Raw genomic sequence first — 13,415 nt, 5'->3', positions numbered from 1 at the left:
AAAGGCAACTGAAACGTGGCCCCGGGGGTTATCACACCTGGCCTTGATCTTTGTCTCCTTTTAAAGCTGCGTAATTTGTCAAATGGCAACGAGCGGGGCAAAAAAAGTGACATATAAAAAGAGTCTGATAGTTGTGACCAAGAATCATGAAGCTAAAAACTGCTGCAGTTCCTCAAATGACCACTAGAGGCTGACTCAAGACCTTTTGACTTAAAAACGTCAAACTTTACACCGGAAATAAACACGATAAATACATAACTTCAGCATAAAGAGTTTTGGTCTCTACAACTAATGTCTCCATTCATGACAACTGTGCGTGGTAACCCTTTAAATTTTATCAATGGTTAAAGTTATGAATAATTAAGGGGCGTGGCCACTATGAGTGACTAACTAACTGTTTGGCTTGCTCCAGTTACGCTCCACCTTTTCCGACCATTGTTCGAATTTGCAAGGACTTAGGCAGATTTAGGGAACGCCAACATGACGACGACCGGTGGACAATGGTTAGCTGGTTCCTCGTAGCAAGAAGGTCCTTGGTTCGAATACCCGAGGTGGAGAGGGTTTGAATTCTCAGGGCCTTTCTATGTGGAGTTTGCATGTTCTCCAGGCAAAAAACATGGATGCTAGGCGCCGGGTCAAGTTGGCGCGCTCGGTCGCAGCGGCTCAGGACTAACCCTCAACCTGACCATGCAATTTTGTTGCATGATGTGTAGTGTATAGGTTGTATAATGATAAATAAAGCACTTGAAGAAGAATCAACATCATGGTTTAAAAAAAAAAAGCTAAAAACTGCTGCAGTTCCTCAAGTGGCCACTAGAGGCTGGCTCAAGTCAACCCCCATAGACCTAGTTAAAACGTCACACTTTACACCAGAAATAAACACGATCACACTTTACCCTTTACCTTGAGCTTCAAAATTGCTGTTCAAGAAACCTACAACTGACGTCAAAAGAGGCTTTGTTTGGAACTTTAAAGTCCAAATGTCATTTTTGTGATAAAAAAAAAAAAGAAAGAGCAGAAACTCTTAAAGGGGAACTACTGTTTTTTAACAGTCCAGGTCAGAAGACATCATCCGGGTTCTTTAGGTCAATCTACAGACCCCGGATGATGAGAACAGGTAACTCCGGACTCAACAGGGAATAACACTAGCGTACGATAACAAAATTTGGTGAAATTAACGAGTTTCGCAGCAGATAATGCGTTATTTAGAGGCTGTGTTTCGGTGCCCCATTCACTCCCACTATATGGATATATGTTGATCTAAATATCTCCCGAACGACTGAAAATTACACCAAAGTTATATGGGTGAGTAAACAATCGTATTTTATGCCAGAAATAAGGTCCAGGTTGTAAAAAAAACAGTAGTTCCTCTTTAAGTTAACTACATCGTACGATACCTGCTCAACACCAAGCACCTGGCAGACACAGTAAGCAACCAGCCGAGTGCTATGCCGGCGCACTACAACAACTTATCTTTATCGCAGAGACTAATAACGCAGCTAACAGAGAGGGTCTGGATGGTTTTAACCAATCACGTTTGAGACAGTTTTGGTTGTTTTCAGGCGAACGGTTAATGTTGAGAGGAAAAGAGGCAAGAAATACCTTGTCCTAGCCTTTTGTCAAGCAAGCTAGAGTTGTCAATTTGAGCTGTAAAAAGCCAAAAAGTAAAGTTAAAAACTGCACTTATCAAGCTTTCAGAGCCCAAAACCCCAAAGCAATCATGATATCAGATTATTATTATCACAGGATACGAAGAAAAACTAAATTATTAGTCAACATCAACATTTTTAGTTACTCATTGAGTCATTTATTGTTCATTTAATTGTTGATTCCTTTGCACAAGATGCCTTTAATGGAGAGACGGCAGCGAAATGTGCACAGCCACCCAAATATTTAAACTATACCACACCTCTGCCAGCTGGTCGGGATGTTGGCAAACACTCTTAGATTTGCTCCCACACCTGAGGCCTCGTGGCGTCTTCCGTCTTCTTGAGCTGGGAGGAAGCAAAAGAACCGAAAAAAGAAAGTGGACAAAGCTGTGCACATGTGGTTTCATCTTCTTCTATGGAATCAGTTCATTTTTGTCAATGAAGCTGGGAGGAAAAACGTGTTATAGATTTGACAGCCAGAACAGGAAAAGTGAATAACATTGACCATCTTGTGACAATTCAGTGTTCTGCTGGGAAACTTTTGGACCTGGCATTTATTCATGTGGACGTTTCTTAGACATGTAGCACCCACCTACACCAGACCAGGCACCCCCACCCCGTAGCAATGACACTCCTTGATGGGAGCAGACACAAACACACAAAAATGCTTTAGGAACATCTCAAAAAAACATGAAGAACGGCACAAGGTGTTGAACTGGCCTCCAAATTCACTAGATCCCAAACTGATCTTGGCCCCGCCCTTCAACCCACAGGACCCAAAGGCCCATTATCTGATGAGTCACAACTGTTTTAGTCCTACACAATATTAGGAAGGTGGTCATAATGTTATGCCAGATCAGTGTAAGTTTCTTAATCAAGGACAAGTTGAGAGGAAGTTTGCATTAGAACCACACTAATACCTAGGTTTACCTTAGTGGACACAGCTGCTTATTTAACTCTATCTACATCATAGGCGTTCTGTTTAAATTCCACATTGTGCAATCTCCACCCAGATAAGCATGGCTTGTCCACATCTAATCACACTGACCTGCACTCAATCATGTTATTTTTTTTTCTTCATGTGAAATGTGTTGACAGCAGCAGGGTGTGGCCGTTGTCACATATCAGCGCAGAAAGAAAAGATCCTGTCGGTCATAAAAGCTCTGTAGTATTGACAGTGCGCGTTCCAAGCATACTTCCAGGCCGCGGTTCTGTAAATATGTAGAAAGCAATTTAAATCGGCCGCACCCAGAGCACCCGGAGCAGCAGCAGCAGCGGCGACTCACTTAATCTGTAATCAGTGTGTCGACCTGTGACCAGGTTTCTGCCTTTGATTGTGTACGTGAAGGAGGCGGAGGCGTTCACCACGCCCCATGACCCGTAGAAGGGGGGGGCAGCAAATGTAGTCAAAGAAAAGACATCAGGGCAAATGGCCAATGAGTGGAGTTCAAGCTCTGATAAAGTTGAGCAACCTCGTCTGCGAGTTCACTGAAACAACGCCTCACACATTCATAAGAATTTGAGTTTATACGAGCGCGGTTTCCAAGAGTTCCTCAAGTCTATAATTGGTCTTCGTTGGGAAATGCCTCGACACGTTTTTATAAGAACAAGGTCCTGTTCTGTGTGGTAATTTGAATATAAAGTGATCGCAATCTACAGCTTTAAAACTCAACCCTTTTTTTACAAACAGGTTGTAATAAACAAGGCTGACGAGGAAAACAAGTTATAAAACTCTGTATGCGACTAGAAACTACAATGACTAAGAGTTTAAAAGAAAGAACATGACACATAACAGGTTTGTTCCTGTTTTTTTTTGCAACATATTGTTTTGGAAACAACAAAACATCTCACCCTTATTTCCTACTGCACATGGACAGGAGCCACAGCATGTGGGTCTAATAGTGTGGGGAAGCCTGACACCTGGTGGACAGTCGAGGTACTGCTTGTGTTAACTTTAACATCAGGAAACACTTAGATAAAAGATTAAATAAAATAGAAATAAGTAAAATAAAAATAGTATAAGCAAAAAAAATTTACAAATTAGCATATGTACAAGAAAAACAAGGACAAACAAGTGTTTTTTTGTGGGCTTTTATTTTGAAAGATCATGCAGTGCACGTCCACGGTAGGAGCTTAACATCACTTTCGATGATACACATGAAAACCAATACATTTGTAATTACCTAGTACAAAACTTTTAACTACTGAGGAATGTAACAAATTAAATAGTAATAATAAGAAAAAAAAAATATAACAAGTGCGCAACGCCACTACTGCTGCACTGCAGATCTTAAAAAGGTTCGGATAAAAGGTTTGTTGAGTGTAACCCTGTCGAGGTGTTTTGTAAATACAAAAAAAAAAAAAAAAATCTGGATTAAAGTAGAACTTAAAAAGACAAAAGAAAAAGCAATAAATTACTTCTTTCAAGTGTATGTGTGTGTTTTTTTACTGAGAGAACTGAGGAGGCATGGGGTACGGGCCCAGCGGCGGAGGGTGCTGCTGTGGAGCCTGTGCCTGTGGGAAGGGGAACTGAGGGTGACTTGTGCCGTTCTGCGTGACGCCCTTGTTGGGGGCGAACTGTTGGGCCTGGAAGTTGGTCTGACCTCCGAAGGCGCCCGTTTGGCTGTTAAAGCTGGACTGTCCGTTACCGTTGTAGCTCCCGCCGCTGAAGCCGTTGCTGCCGCCGCCGCCGTTACCCCCATAGCCTCCGTTCTGTGAATTTGTGCCGAAGGCCTTACTTGGTCCATTGTCAAAGCCTCTACCGTTATCCCTGTCCCTAAAACTGCCAAAATCGCGCCTGCCAGAGGAATACCTATCCCGTCGGTCATAATCACCACCTCTGCCTCCCCTTGAACGACCTGAAAGAAGCAAAAGACAAACCGTAAGAAAAGCGGCGCTGCTGGTTTCTTCTGTAGCTATTTTTGTCTCGTTTTTAAAAAAAGTCAGAAAGTGTTAAGAGATACCGAGAATTGCGATAAAAACCTATCCACTTCTCAGAATAAAGAGCAGCAGAAAAGAGTGGCTGCGGGTCACAGCGCAGTTTCTGTATCTCACCAATTGGATTTACCTCCTCTGTCTTCTGCCATCTGGAGGAGCTTGGGATTGATCGCCTGGTTGGCCTCGCGCAGCACAGAGACGAGGTCGCTCGCCTGCCTCATGTTGTTCGGGGTGAAGAAGGTATAGGCAGTGCCCGTCTTTTGGCTTCGAGCCGTTCGGCCAATGCGGTGGATATAGTCCTCAGAGTTGTTGGGGTAGTCATAGTTGATGACAAATTTCACGTCTTCAACATCTGTAAGATTACGTTGGCGTGTGTGGCGTAACAGAAGGAGGGGGGGGGGACAACACAAGAGATGTGCGTCGGTGCCAACACGACAACCAGACCGAAAACAAAAAAAAGGGGCAAGTTAGTACGGTCATGAGGTGGAGGCGGCTTGCGTTGCCCACAAGGCTGCAAAAAGACTTGACATTAAGACAAAACATTTCTTTATTTTTTATTATTTTTTGTTTTTTTTTTACTCCATGGGGAGACTACGGTGGGAAAAGAGAAACGATGCACACTCCATTAGCTTCTAATCCGGCGAGGTGAAATAAAAACCCTCCCCTGTTGAGCCACTGCCATAACCACCCTCAGAAAGAATGGATCAGCAGCCTTACCATTTTTTGGAGTATGCATTCACTAGTCCATTCCCATTGCAGCACACGCCCCACATATTCTCAAGCGGCCCAGCAGAGGCTTCTACCGCCTCCTACTGGGCTTGATCTAGCACTTTAAACGTCCCCCCGCCCCCTTTTGTCTTGCACTCTTTCTAAAAGCTCACACTCGGCAGCGAGACTGTAGACCTGAACCCGTTTGCAGGATGTCTACAGTGCACCCACTTCTCAGCATGGCATGATTTTTTTTCTCTCTCCACTTGATCATAATGTCTCTCGTTGGCAGGTCTCGACATGACTTTGAAACGCAGGCGAGGGAGGAGTGCGAGCTTGGATTTTGTCCGACTGTGTCCAACTAGCATGTCCCACTGTCACCAAAAGCGCCAGTAGCCATGTCATTACAGAGGTGAAGTGCGTGGCCGATCGGACGGACTGCTCTCCAGACAGAAGTTTAGGAAACTGCGACATTAACGCCACCCATGCTTTTACGAGTCTGCACAACAGAAAGCGCCTTCTAAGTGACTCGAATTACTTGCATTACATCGCCCAAACATACATGCAAGGCAATAGGAGACAGTGTAGCTGGGCTTTGAGCTGGGACAGTTAGAGCCTGGGTGTGTGAAGCAGTCCAAACCATTGCCAGAGAACAGACGAGCGTGTGGGGGAGGAACTGTGGCCAGCCCTCAACTCGCCCCCCTTTTAGGCAGGCCAGCGCGCTATGCTGCACTTGGGCCTGGTCACCTCTGTACATCTGCACGACTGGGAGACCCGTGCCTCGCCAGTCAGGACACCTCCAAGAATCCTCCTTCCCCCTCTGGATACCTGGGCTTGTCATGCCAAGGCCCTGCCATATAGACTGCTCCTTCAGGTCAGGGGGAGAAACTCAGAAAGAAGCAGAAGAGTTAAAGAAAGCAAATACACTTTCTTTTTTTTTGAAATACATTTTTAAAAAAAAGTGTGTGAGCAGTTCAGGGAGGATACTGACCTAGACCTCTGGAGGCAACATCTGTAGCGATGAGAATTGGAGCTTTTCCATATTTGAACTCTAAAAAGATGATAAAGAAAACAGATCAGAATCAGACACACGTCCTCGGGATTGAAGGATTCAAACACTTTAACGGTCGTGCATATTTACCATTGAGAACCCAGTCTCTCTCCTGTTGGCTTTTATCTCCATGGATACCCATAGCTGGCCACCCGTCCCTTCGCATCCTCCTTGTAAGGTCATCGCACCGCCTCTTTGTCTCTACAAAGATGATGGTCTTGTTCTCCTTCTCGCTCATGATCTCCTCAAGCAGACGGATGAGCCTACAGGAAGTCGGTCATTCAGTTAACGACGCTCTACCGAGTTTAACACGCTCGCTCTTCTTTTTTTTTATAGATCAGTTACTCACTTGTTCTCCTTCTCTCCGTCATTGCAAACATCCACTATCTGCAGGATGTTATGGTTGGCACTGAGCTGCAGCGCACCAACGTTGATCTGGACGTACTCCTTCAGGAAGTCTTCAGCCAGCTGACGGACCTCTTTGGGCCAGGTAGCACTCCACATCAAAGTCTGTCGGTCGGGCTGCAATGAAAGGACAGAAAAAAATGGCAACACGTTACATAACATACAAAAAGAATGTAAATAAATTAATTCAGATTGGTTATTAAAGTCGTGAAACAACATGAAAGGTGGCGTACCCTGATTTGGTCAACAATTTTCCGGATCTGGGGCTCAAAGCCCATGTCCAGCATTCTGTCTGCCTCGTCCAGCACGAGGTAAGTGCAGCGGCGGAGGTTCGTCTTTCCCGCCTCCAGGAAGTCGATGAGCCGACCCGGAGTGGCGATGCAGATCTCCACACCTTAAAAGGAAAAAGAAATCATTAGGTCTCAGCTCTTAAAAACTATTGGACACATGTGTGCTTGAGAAAAACAGTCAATACCTCTTTCCAGGTCGCGGATCTGAGGTCCTTTCGGTGCTCCTCCGTAGATACAGGTGGACTTGAGGCGAGAAGCTCTGCCGTACTCTGCGGACACCTGTTGCACCTGCTGTGCCAGCTCACGGGTTGGCGCCAGCACTAAACACTGAAGAGGGAAGAAAGCATCCATATTAGCTGCCTGTTTTCTAGCAGTACATTGTAAAATAACGTCACAGTCGCCACGTCTACTTACAATCGGACCGTCTCCACGCTCCAAGAAAGGTTGGTGGTTGATGTGCACGATGGCAGGCAGCAGATACTGAAGGAGGAACGCAGCAGTCAAGCACAGAACTACACCGTGCTAAATAATAAAACTAAATCACAAGGGGTTAAAGACGAACTTTAAAGACTTACCGAAAGGGTTTTGCCGGAGCCGGTCTGCGCGATGCCCACCATATCTTGGCCGCTGAGAGCCAGAGGCCAGCCCTGAGCCTGGATGGGGGTCGGGTCAGTCCAGTTCTGTTTGTTGATCACATCCATCACGTAAGCTGGAAGGAGGAGAGGAGCGATTATTTAAGATAACGACAAAAATTTCCCTTTGTGATATAATTTGAGTGCTTTTTTTAAAACTTACAGGGGAAGCTGGCTTCGTGGAACTGCGTGATTGGATTCGGGCACTCTCTCCCCTTCACCGTGATCACTTTGGTTCTTCTGTATTGTTCAACCTCTTGCTGCAAAATGAAGCGAGTCGAGTTTTAGTGGTCGGCTCCGGCTTGCGTAACCGCAACACGTGTTGCGTAACGCGTTCATACGTACCGGGGACCTCCTGGCGACGTCCGGGTGCTGCTGGTAAAAGTTCTTCTCGAACTTGGGGAGCTCGTCCAGGTTCCAGTGTTTCTTCCGCAGTCGGTCGCCGGGATTGCCGAACTTTCCGCCTCCTCCTCCTCCGCCGCCGCCGCGGTTCCCACCGAACCGGGGAGGACCACCGCCGTAGCTGCAATCAACAAAAGACGCGGATATATATATATACGGGCATCAAAACACGGCGGTTCAGGGGCACAACTTTAACTGCGTCATTGTGGAAAATTACATAGCTGCTATATACTTTCCAACCGGTAGAGGAACAATGGAAGAGCCGGCATTTTGTATCCGCGTTCGGGCTGCCACATGGCGAACAACCGACTAGCAAAACCGTATCAGCTACACTACGCTAGCCTTAAAGTAACGGGACTATGTGTGTGATTAATATAAATATCACAGCTTTAGTTTCCTGTATTTGTTTTACTTAATCCCCCGGAGAGATGAAATTAAGCTAGCTATGCTAACGCTACCCCGAAGCTAACGAAAAGCCGCTGTGCCGGGGCACGAGGCCAGACTAGGCCTTAAGCCAAAAAAAAAAAAAAAAAAGACAACGGCCTCCGTCCACCGGCCCGAGCCTAACGTACATAAAACCACCCGTTACACGCCTGTTCATCAACTCGACACACTTTAAACGTAAAACTACAGCAGATTAAATCGATTCCTCCGAGTCTCAACCGCAATATTTAGACAAACGGCTTTTTTTTTTTTTTTCTTCTTCGGTTTTAAATCATGTCAGCCATTTCCATGGATCGCAGGAGCGAAGAGAAAAAAAAGAAAATTTAAAACGGAATAAAATGTACTTACCCTCTATCTCTATCCCTGCCGCGGTCTCTGTCGGCATATCCAGGCATGTTGTAAACAAGAGTATATATATAAACGAAAAGATAAATAGAATGAGGTTTAACGGTCGACTGTGAGTGGGGAAAACACGACCGGCAGCGCTACTGAAATGCCGGTAACCTGAAAAACGAGGCCCGTTTTATGGCAAGAGGAAGTGCCCTCTTCCGATGTATTCATCCGCCGCACGGCTTCTACTACTTCACAGCGTAGGAAAACGAACAAAAAGGCAGAGGGTGCGTGCGTAAATAATTTCAAACCGCTCTTTGTAATTTCTTTTTCTCGCGCTCGACGAACCGAAAAAGAGAGCGTTCACTTCGACACGGACTAGTGTCTTCGACGATAGCAACGAACAGTAGCGGATGGATATGTACCATACAGAGACTAGTGATACGCCTTCACTGTGCTTCCGCTGTATTACGGTAAGTGACGTAATCAGGACCAACCCAAACATAAAAAAATAGATTTTATTTTTCGCCTTTTTTTTAATTTTTTGATTTTTTTTAACTGGAATTTTAACTGTTTGACATTTATTAAAGAATCCTGGGGGTAAAAAGTAGTATATGGACTATTGCACTGCTAAAGAAAACAGTTATCTATTCAAAAGATAACATATAAATAAATGTATGGAGGACCAAAGGTCCCAAGAAAATTATATGGTGAGTCACATGCGCTCAAATAAACTTGCCATAAAACATAGTTTATTTTTTTCTATGAATGAGGCCACAATTATGTGATACACATTTTCATCCCAGACTGACCCTTAGTAATTCATATAAACCAAAATATTTAGATTAACAGATAATTGTATAAGATTTTTTTTGGTAAAGTGAAAAAATAGTACATTGAGTTTAAAGTATGGCAGGAAGAAGTCGCTTCCAGAAACAAATAATCACGTGGAGGGTCACATGGGTTCAAAAAACAAAACAAAACAACGTGAGGTAGATGCCTTCTCCCACATTAGGCCTCTAACATTGTCTTTTTATGACCCTATAAACCGATTTAAGAATTATAAACCAATTAAATAAAATATAAACTCTGATTAACATATCCTCTCTCAAGTTAACTGTTTTTTTCATTAGCCTTGTGTAAATAAATAATAAACACTGGGTAAACGTCTACCAAAATGTGAGGTAAATATTGTCATTTTTATGACACATTAAATGTGTAATTATAAAAACATTATAAGCGCATCTTTTTTTCTCTCCTTTGCTCAACGAGCCAGGTCATTGTTATTTTACCCCCTTTTGCTTTGTCCTGCTTTAAGCCATCTGCCAGACATTATAATCCGGTGTGGCATCAGTGAACACACACAGCGCTATGAACACACAATAACCACGTCTAAGAAGCTTGAAGAAAAGACAGGAAACATCTTTATACAAGGCCTTACATTGTTAGACAAAGGCAAGTTTAATTAGAACTAATTACACACAAAAATAAAATACTCTTACAAAATGATAGTGTTAACTTACATCAAATTGCATCAGTCAGCTATGAGAGATATAGTCCTGCTAGTGGATCATGCTATTATTAAAAAACAAAAAAACAAAAAAACAAAACAAGAACAGCATCTCTCAACTTGTTTAATTAAAAGAAGTTGGATGGGAGGCAGCTATGGGACATTGCTGAGCGATGTAGTGTAGGAAGAGGGCGATCAGCTCGTGTGTGTGCACTGGACTTAAAAAGGTGATCAACATCCGGGTTCAGGAGTCGTCGCCGTCAAATACAACGCGGCGGCGACTTCGTTCTGCTTGTGTGCAATTCAAGAAAATCCTTTTTTTTATTTTTATTTTTTTTATTATTATTTTTAAGTTAAAGATAATTTACAGTTTGTTTTTTATTGATCCACATATATGAACATATATCTTATTACTGTACAAAGCACCATCTGAGGACACTTTTCACTTTGCATACCCTCGTGAAACGGACTTCTTTTCTGGTCTTTTTTTTTTTTTCTTTTCTTTTTAAAGGAGTGTATGCAAACGTTTAAGAACAGTCCACGGTCGTAGAGATTGCTAGACAGGCAGCATCTTTTAAAAACATTCAAGATCGTAAAAAAAAAAATAACAAAAAAAAAAAAAAATGCTCCACGCCCCCTCTGTTGTATCTCGAAATAAAAAGTAATTTTCAACCAGCAAACGGTCACCGATGGTCTAAAACTTGTTTTTTTTTTTTTTATATAAAGTTTCGAATCAACTACTACACATGACGTCTCCTGAGTATGTGGCTAGGTGGAGCTCTTGGAAATGTCGTATACTTTTAAGCAGTAGCTTAGCACCACGTTGCTATAAGGTAGTTTTTTTTGTTTGTTTTTTGAATAATAATAATAATAATAATAATAATAATGACACGGATCAGCACAGAGGAGATAAACATGGAAATCAATGGCAGGCGGCGTTAACACGGCCCAGCTACAAATGTCTGGTAACCACTAGCTCCAGGATGAAATCAGTAGAATTTAAAGGGTCAATAAGTAAAGAATCATCCAAAAAAAAAATGATTATGGCACTCAGAGATGTTCAGATTTTTTTTTTTTACCAAACCTCCTCGGTGTACAGTACAGACCACAGCATCGTTTAGTGAAATTCAGTCAAGCTTAAAAGTCACAAATTGCCTTTTCTTTTTTTTTTCTTTTTTATAATTTAACACGTAACATTTAAAAGATTTATTTCTTTTTCTGAAACAATAGAAAAAAAGGGGGTTCTGAAATATAACAGCAATAAATTATATATATTATATAGAATTTTATTGTTTCAGATTTCTTTTTTCCCCCTGTTGTATAAAAATAACACATTTTCGAGCTACTTGTTGTCAAATGTGTGAAACAGGGTTTGTTTTTTTTGTTTTTTAAATCTGGGAATGCGAGGAGCACACGTCCTCGCTGCTGTCGTCTTTGGAGAAGGCTGTAAACAGTCGGGTTGTTGATTCAGTCTCCAGTCTCGACCTTCTCGTCCCAGTTTTCCCCCCGTTCTCGGCGTTCCTGCCGGCGCAGATCCCTCCGCGTCCAAATGTAGTGTTTTCCTCGAGGCGAGCGCGCCCAGCTAACGCGGCTACCGTTTCAGAGTACACTGGCCTTTGTGTTCTGCTTGGTAAGATGGAGATTTGCTACATGGAATACGGTCTATTTTTAATTTTTTTACTTTTTTTTTTTTTAAATGCTAAAATGAATTTAGAAAATAAAGAGGAAGAGCCAGCAAATTTTGCAGGTTCCACGAGTTAGTAAATAGTCTGAGTTATTAGCAGCTGAAGAGATCCTTTTCAATGATTTAAAGAAAAAAAAGATATTAAGGAGGGCTTCTTGAAAGAAAACAAACCCAGAGTCAGGTGACATTCTCTGGTCGTCTCAGCCCCGCCCCTCTCTTAGCTTGTCCCCAGGATGTATGAGCGTCCCCTGGGTGAAGCAACGGTCGATGACCACCCCTCCCCCCACCCCCGTGTCCGAGTGGCTCATCCAGGCCGTGGGCCAGGTGTTGCTCCTGGTTGTCGTCGTGAGCGCTGCTCATCGTCGACGTCTCACTCCACAGCGAAGCCGCACGTCTCCTCGATGGCGGTGAGCAACTTGTCGTACAGTTTGTCGTAGTGCTCGTAGGGAGGAATGTCGATCCGGTTGAAGCTATGGAAGTGAAAGAGAGAGAGGTTCGTAAGGTCGCGGTTTATAATCAGAAACATACGTGACTTTAAAACAGTTTGGCAAATCAAATAATTTGTTATGGCAAAAGGGTATTCTCGCTCCATATACTTTTTGGTAAGTCAAGTTTAGTACAAAATGCAAAATATGTCAAAATTATGTCAAATAAAAATCAGTTTTTCTCATTTCAAAAACAAACTTAAAATACCAAAAAAAAGCACAAAGTGTTGTAGTGAATTCAAAAAATTTTTGCATTTGCATCCACGTTGCGATTTTTTTTTTAAAGTAAGAAAGTTTCAGCATCAATTTCTCCGAGACACACGTCGGAACAATCTACAACATTAGCAACCAGTCGCGACTGAAAATTGGGACTCGGTCACTACACCGTAATAATGCGGATATTGGATTTGGCAACAAATAGCGGCAGTCTGTGGATATTAAACATAATGTTTTTAAGACGTGGCATTATTTGGGTAAATGTATGTAAGATTAAATAAAGTATCAGCGAATAAATCTAATTTATAGTAAACAGTTGGCTTTCAATCTAACTTTACTTTGCTAGCTAGCGCTTATAAAGTTTAGCTGGTTAACGTTACGTCTGGAGTTGTTTCTTCGGGTTTTCTCTTAAATTTAAATAACTGTAAATCTCCATGGTCTAAAAATCAAGAGCACAAACATCGGGTTTTAAAAAGTGGTAGTACGTCAAGTTTTAGAATTAAACAACACAAATAGCTTCACATGCTACATGACCGTTGTGTTTGTGGAGGGTCTGGGGGGAGGTGGGTTTAGGGAGGAGAGATGCTTTCAGGAGCAATAGGTAAAAAAAAAAAAACAAGCACAACGTTGTTTGAAACGTGAAAAAATATTTCCGATTTGTTATGAGACCAT

General features: G+C 42.7%; 3 protein-coding genes across 4 annotated transcripts in view; 1 reads left to right on the top strand and 2 right to left on the bottom strand.

The window, feature by feature from the left end:
• The window catches only part of ddx47 (DEAD (Asp-Glu-Ala-Asp) box polypeptide 47), a 262,281-nt gene that overhangs the window by 91,560 nt on the left and 157,306 nt on the right, over window positions 1-13,415 (top strand). The gene's annotated exons all lie outside the window — the stretch shown is intronic.
• On the bottom strand, window positions 3,725-9,025 carry ddx5 (DEAD (Asp-Glu-Ala-Asp) box helicase 5). Of its 2 annotated transcripts, none has more exons than XM_084571532.1 (12): window positions 8,867-9,025; window positions 8,018-8,195; window positions 7,836-7,932; window positions 7,616-7,749; window positions 7,455-7,520; window positions 7,226-7,367; window positions 6,984-7,144; window positions 6,695-6,867; window positions 6,436-6,608; window positions 6,286-6,345; window positions 4,717-4,938; window positions 3,725-4,507 (listed from the first exon to the last, which is right to left on the bottom strand). In XM_084571532.1, exons 1-12 carry the CDS (start codon window positions 8,911-8,913, stop codon window positions 4,095-4,097), a joined length of 1,866 nt encoding a protein of 621 aa, XP_084427658.1. In that variant the 5' UTR covers window positions 8,914-9,025; the 3' UTR covers window positions 3,725-4,094. The 2 variants fall into 2 exon arrangements, with proteins under 2 accessions (XP_084427658.1, XP_084427659.1); XM_084571533.1 differs by having other exon boundaries at window positions 4,341-4,507; window positions 4,704-4,938.
• Window positions 11,222-13,415, bottom strand: part of smurf2 (SMAD specific E3 ubiquitin protein ligase 2) — a 60,925-nt gene continuing 58,731 nt past the window's right edge. Inside the window, exon 19 of the mRNA XM_084570187.1 lies at window positions 11,222-12,512. Within this exon, the coding sequence (XP_084426313.1) occupies window positions 12,413-12,512 (100 nt within the window). The 3' untranslated portion in view covers window positions 11,222-12,412. The remainder of the gene's footprint in view (window positions 12,513-13,415) is intronic.

The sequence above is a fragment of the Chelon labrosus genome (genome assembly GCF_963514085.1).
Source record: "Chelon labrosus genome assembly, chromosome: 21".
NCBI classification, from domain to species: Eukaryota; Metazoa; Chordata; class Actinopteri; order Mugiliformes; family Mugilidae; genus Chelon; species Chelon labrosus.
This window is presented reverse-complemented; position numbering and strand designations above follow the sequence as displayed.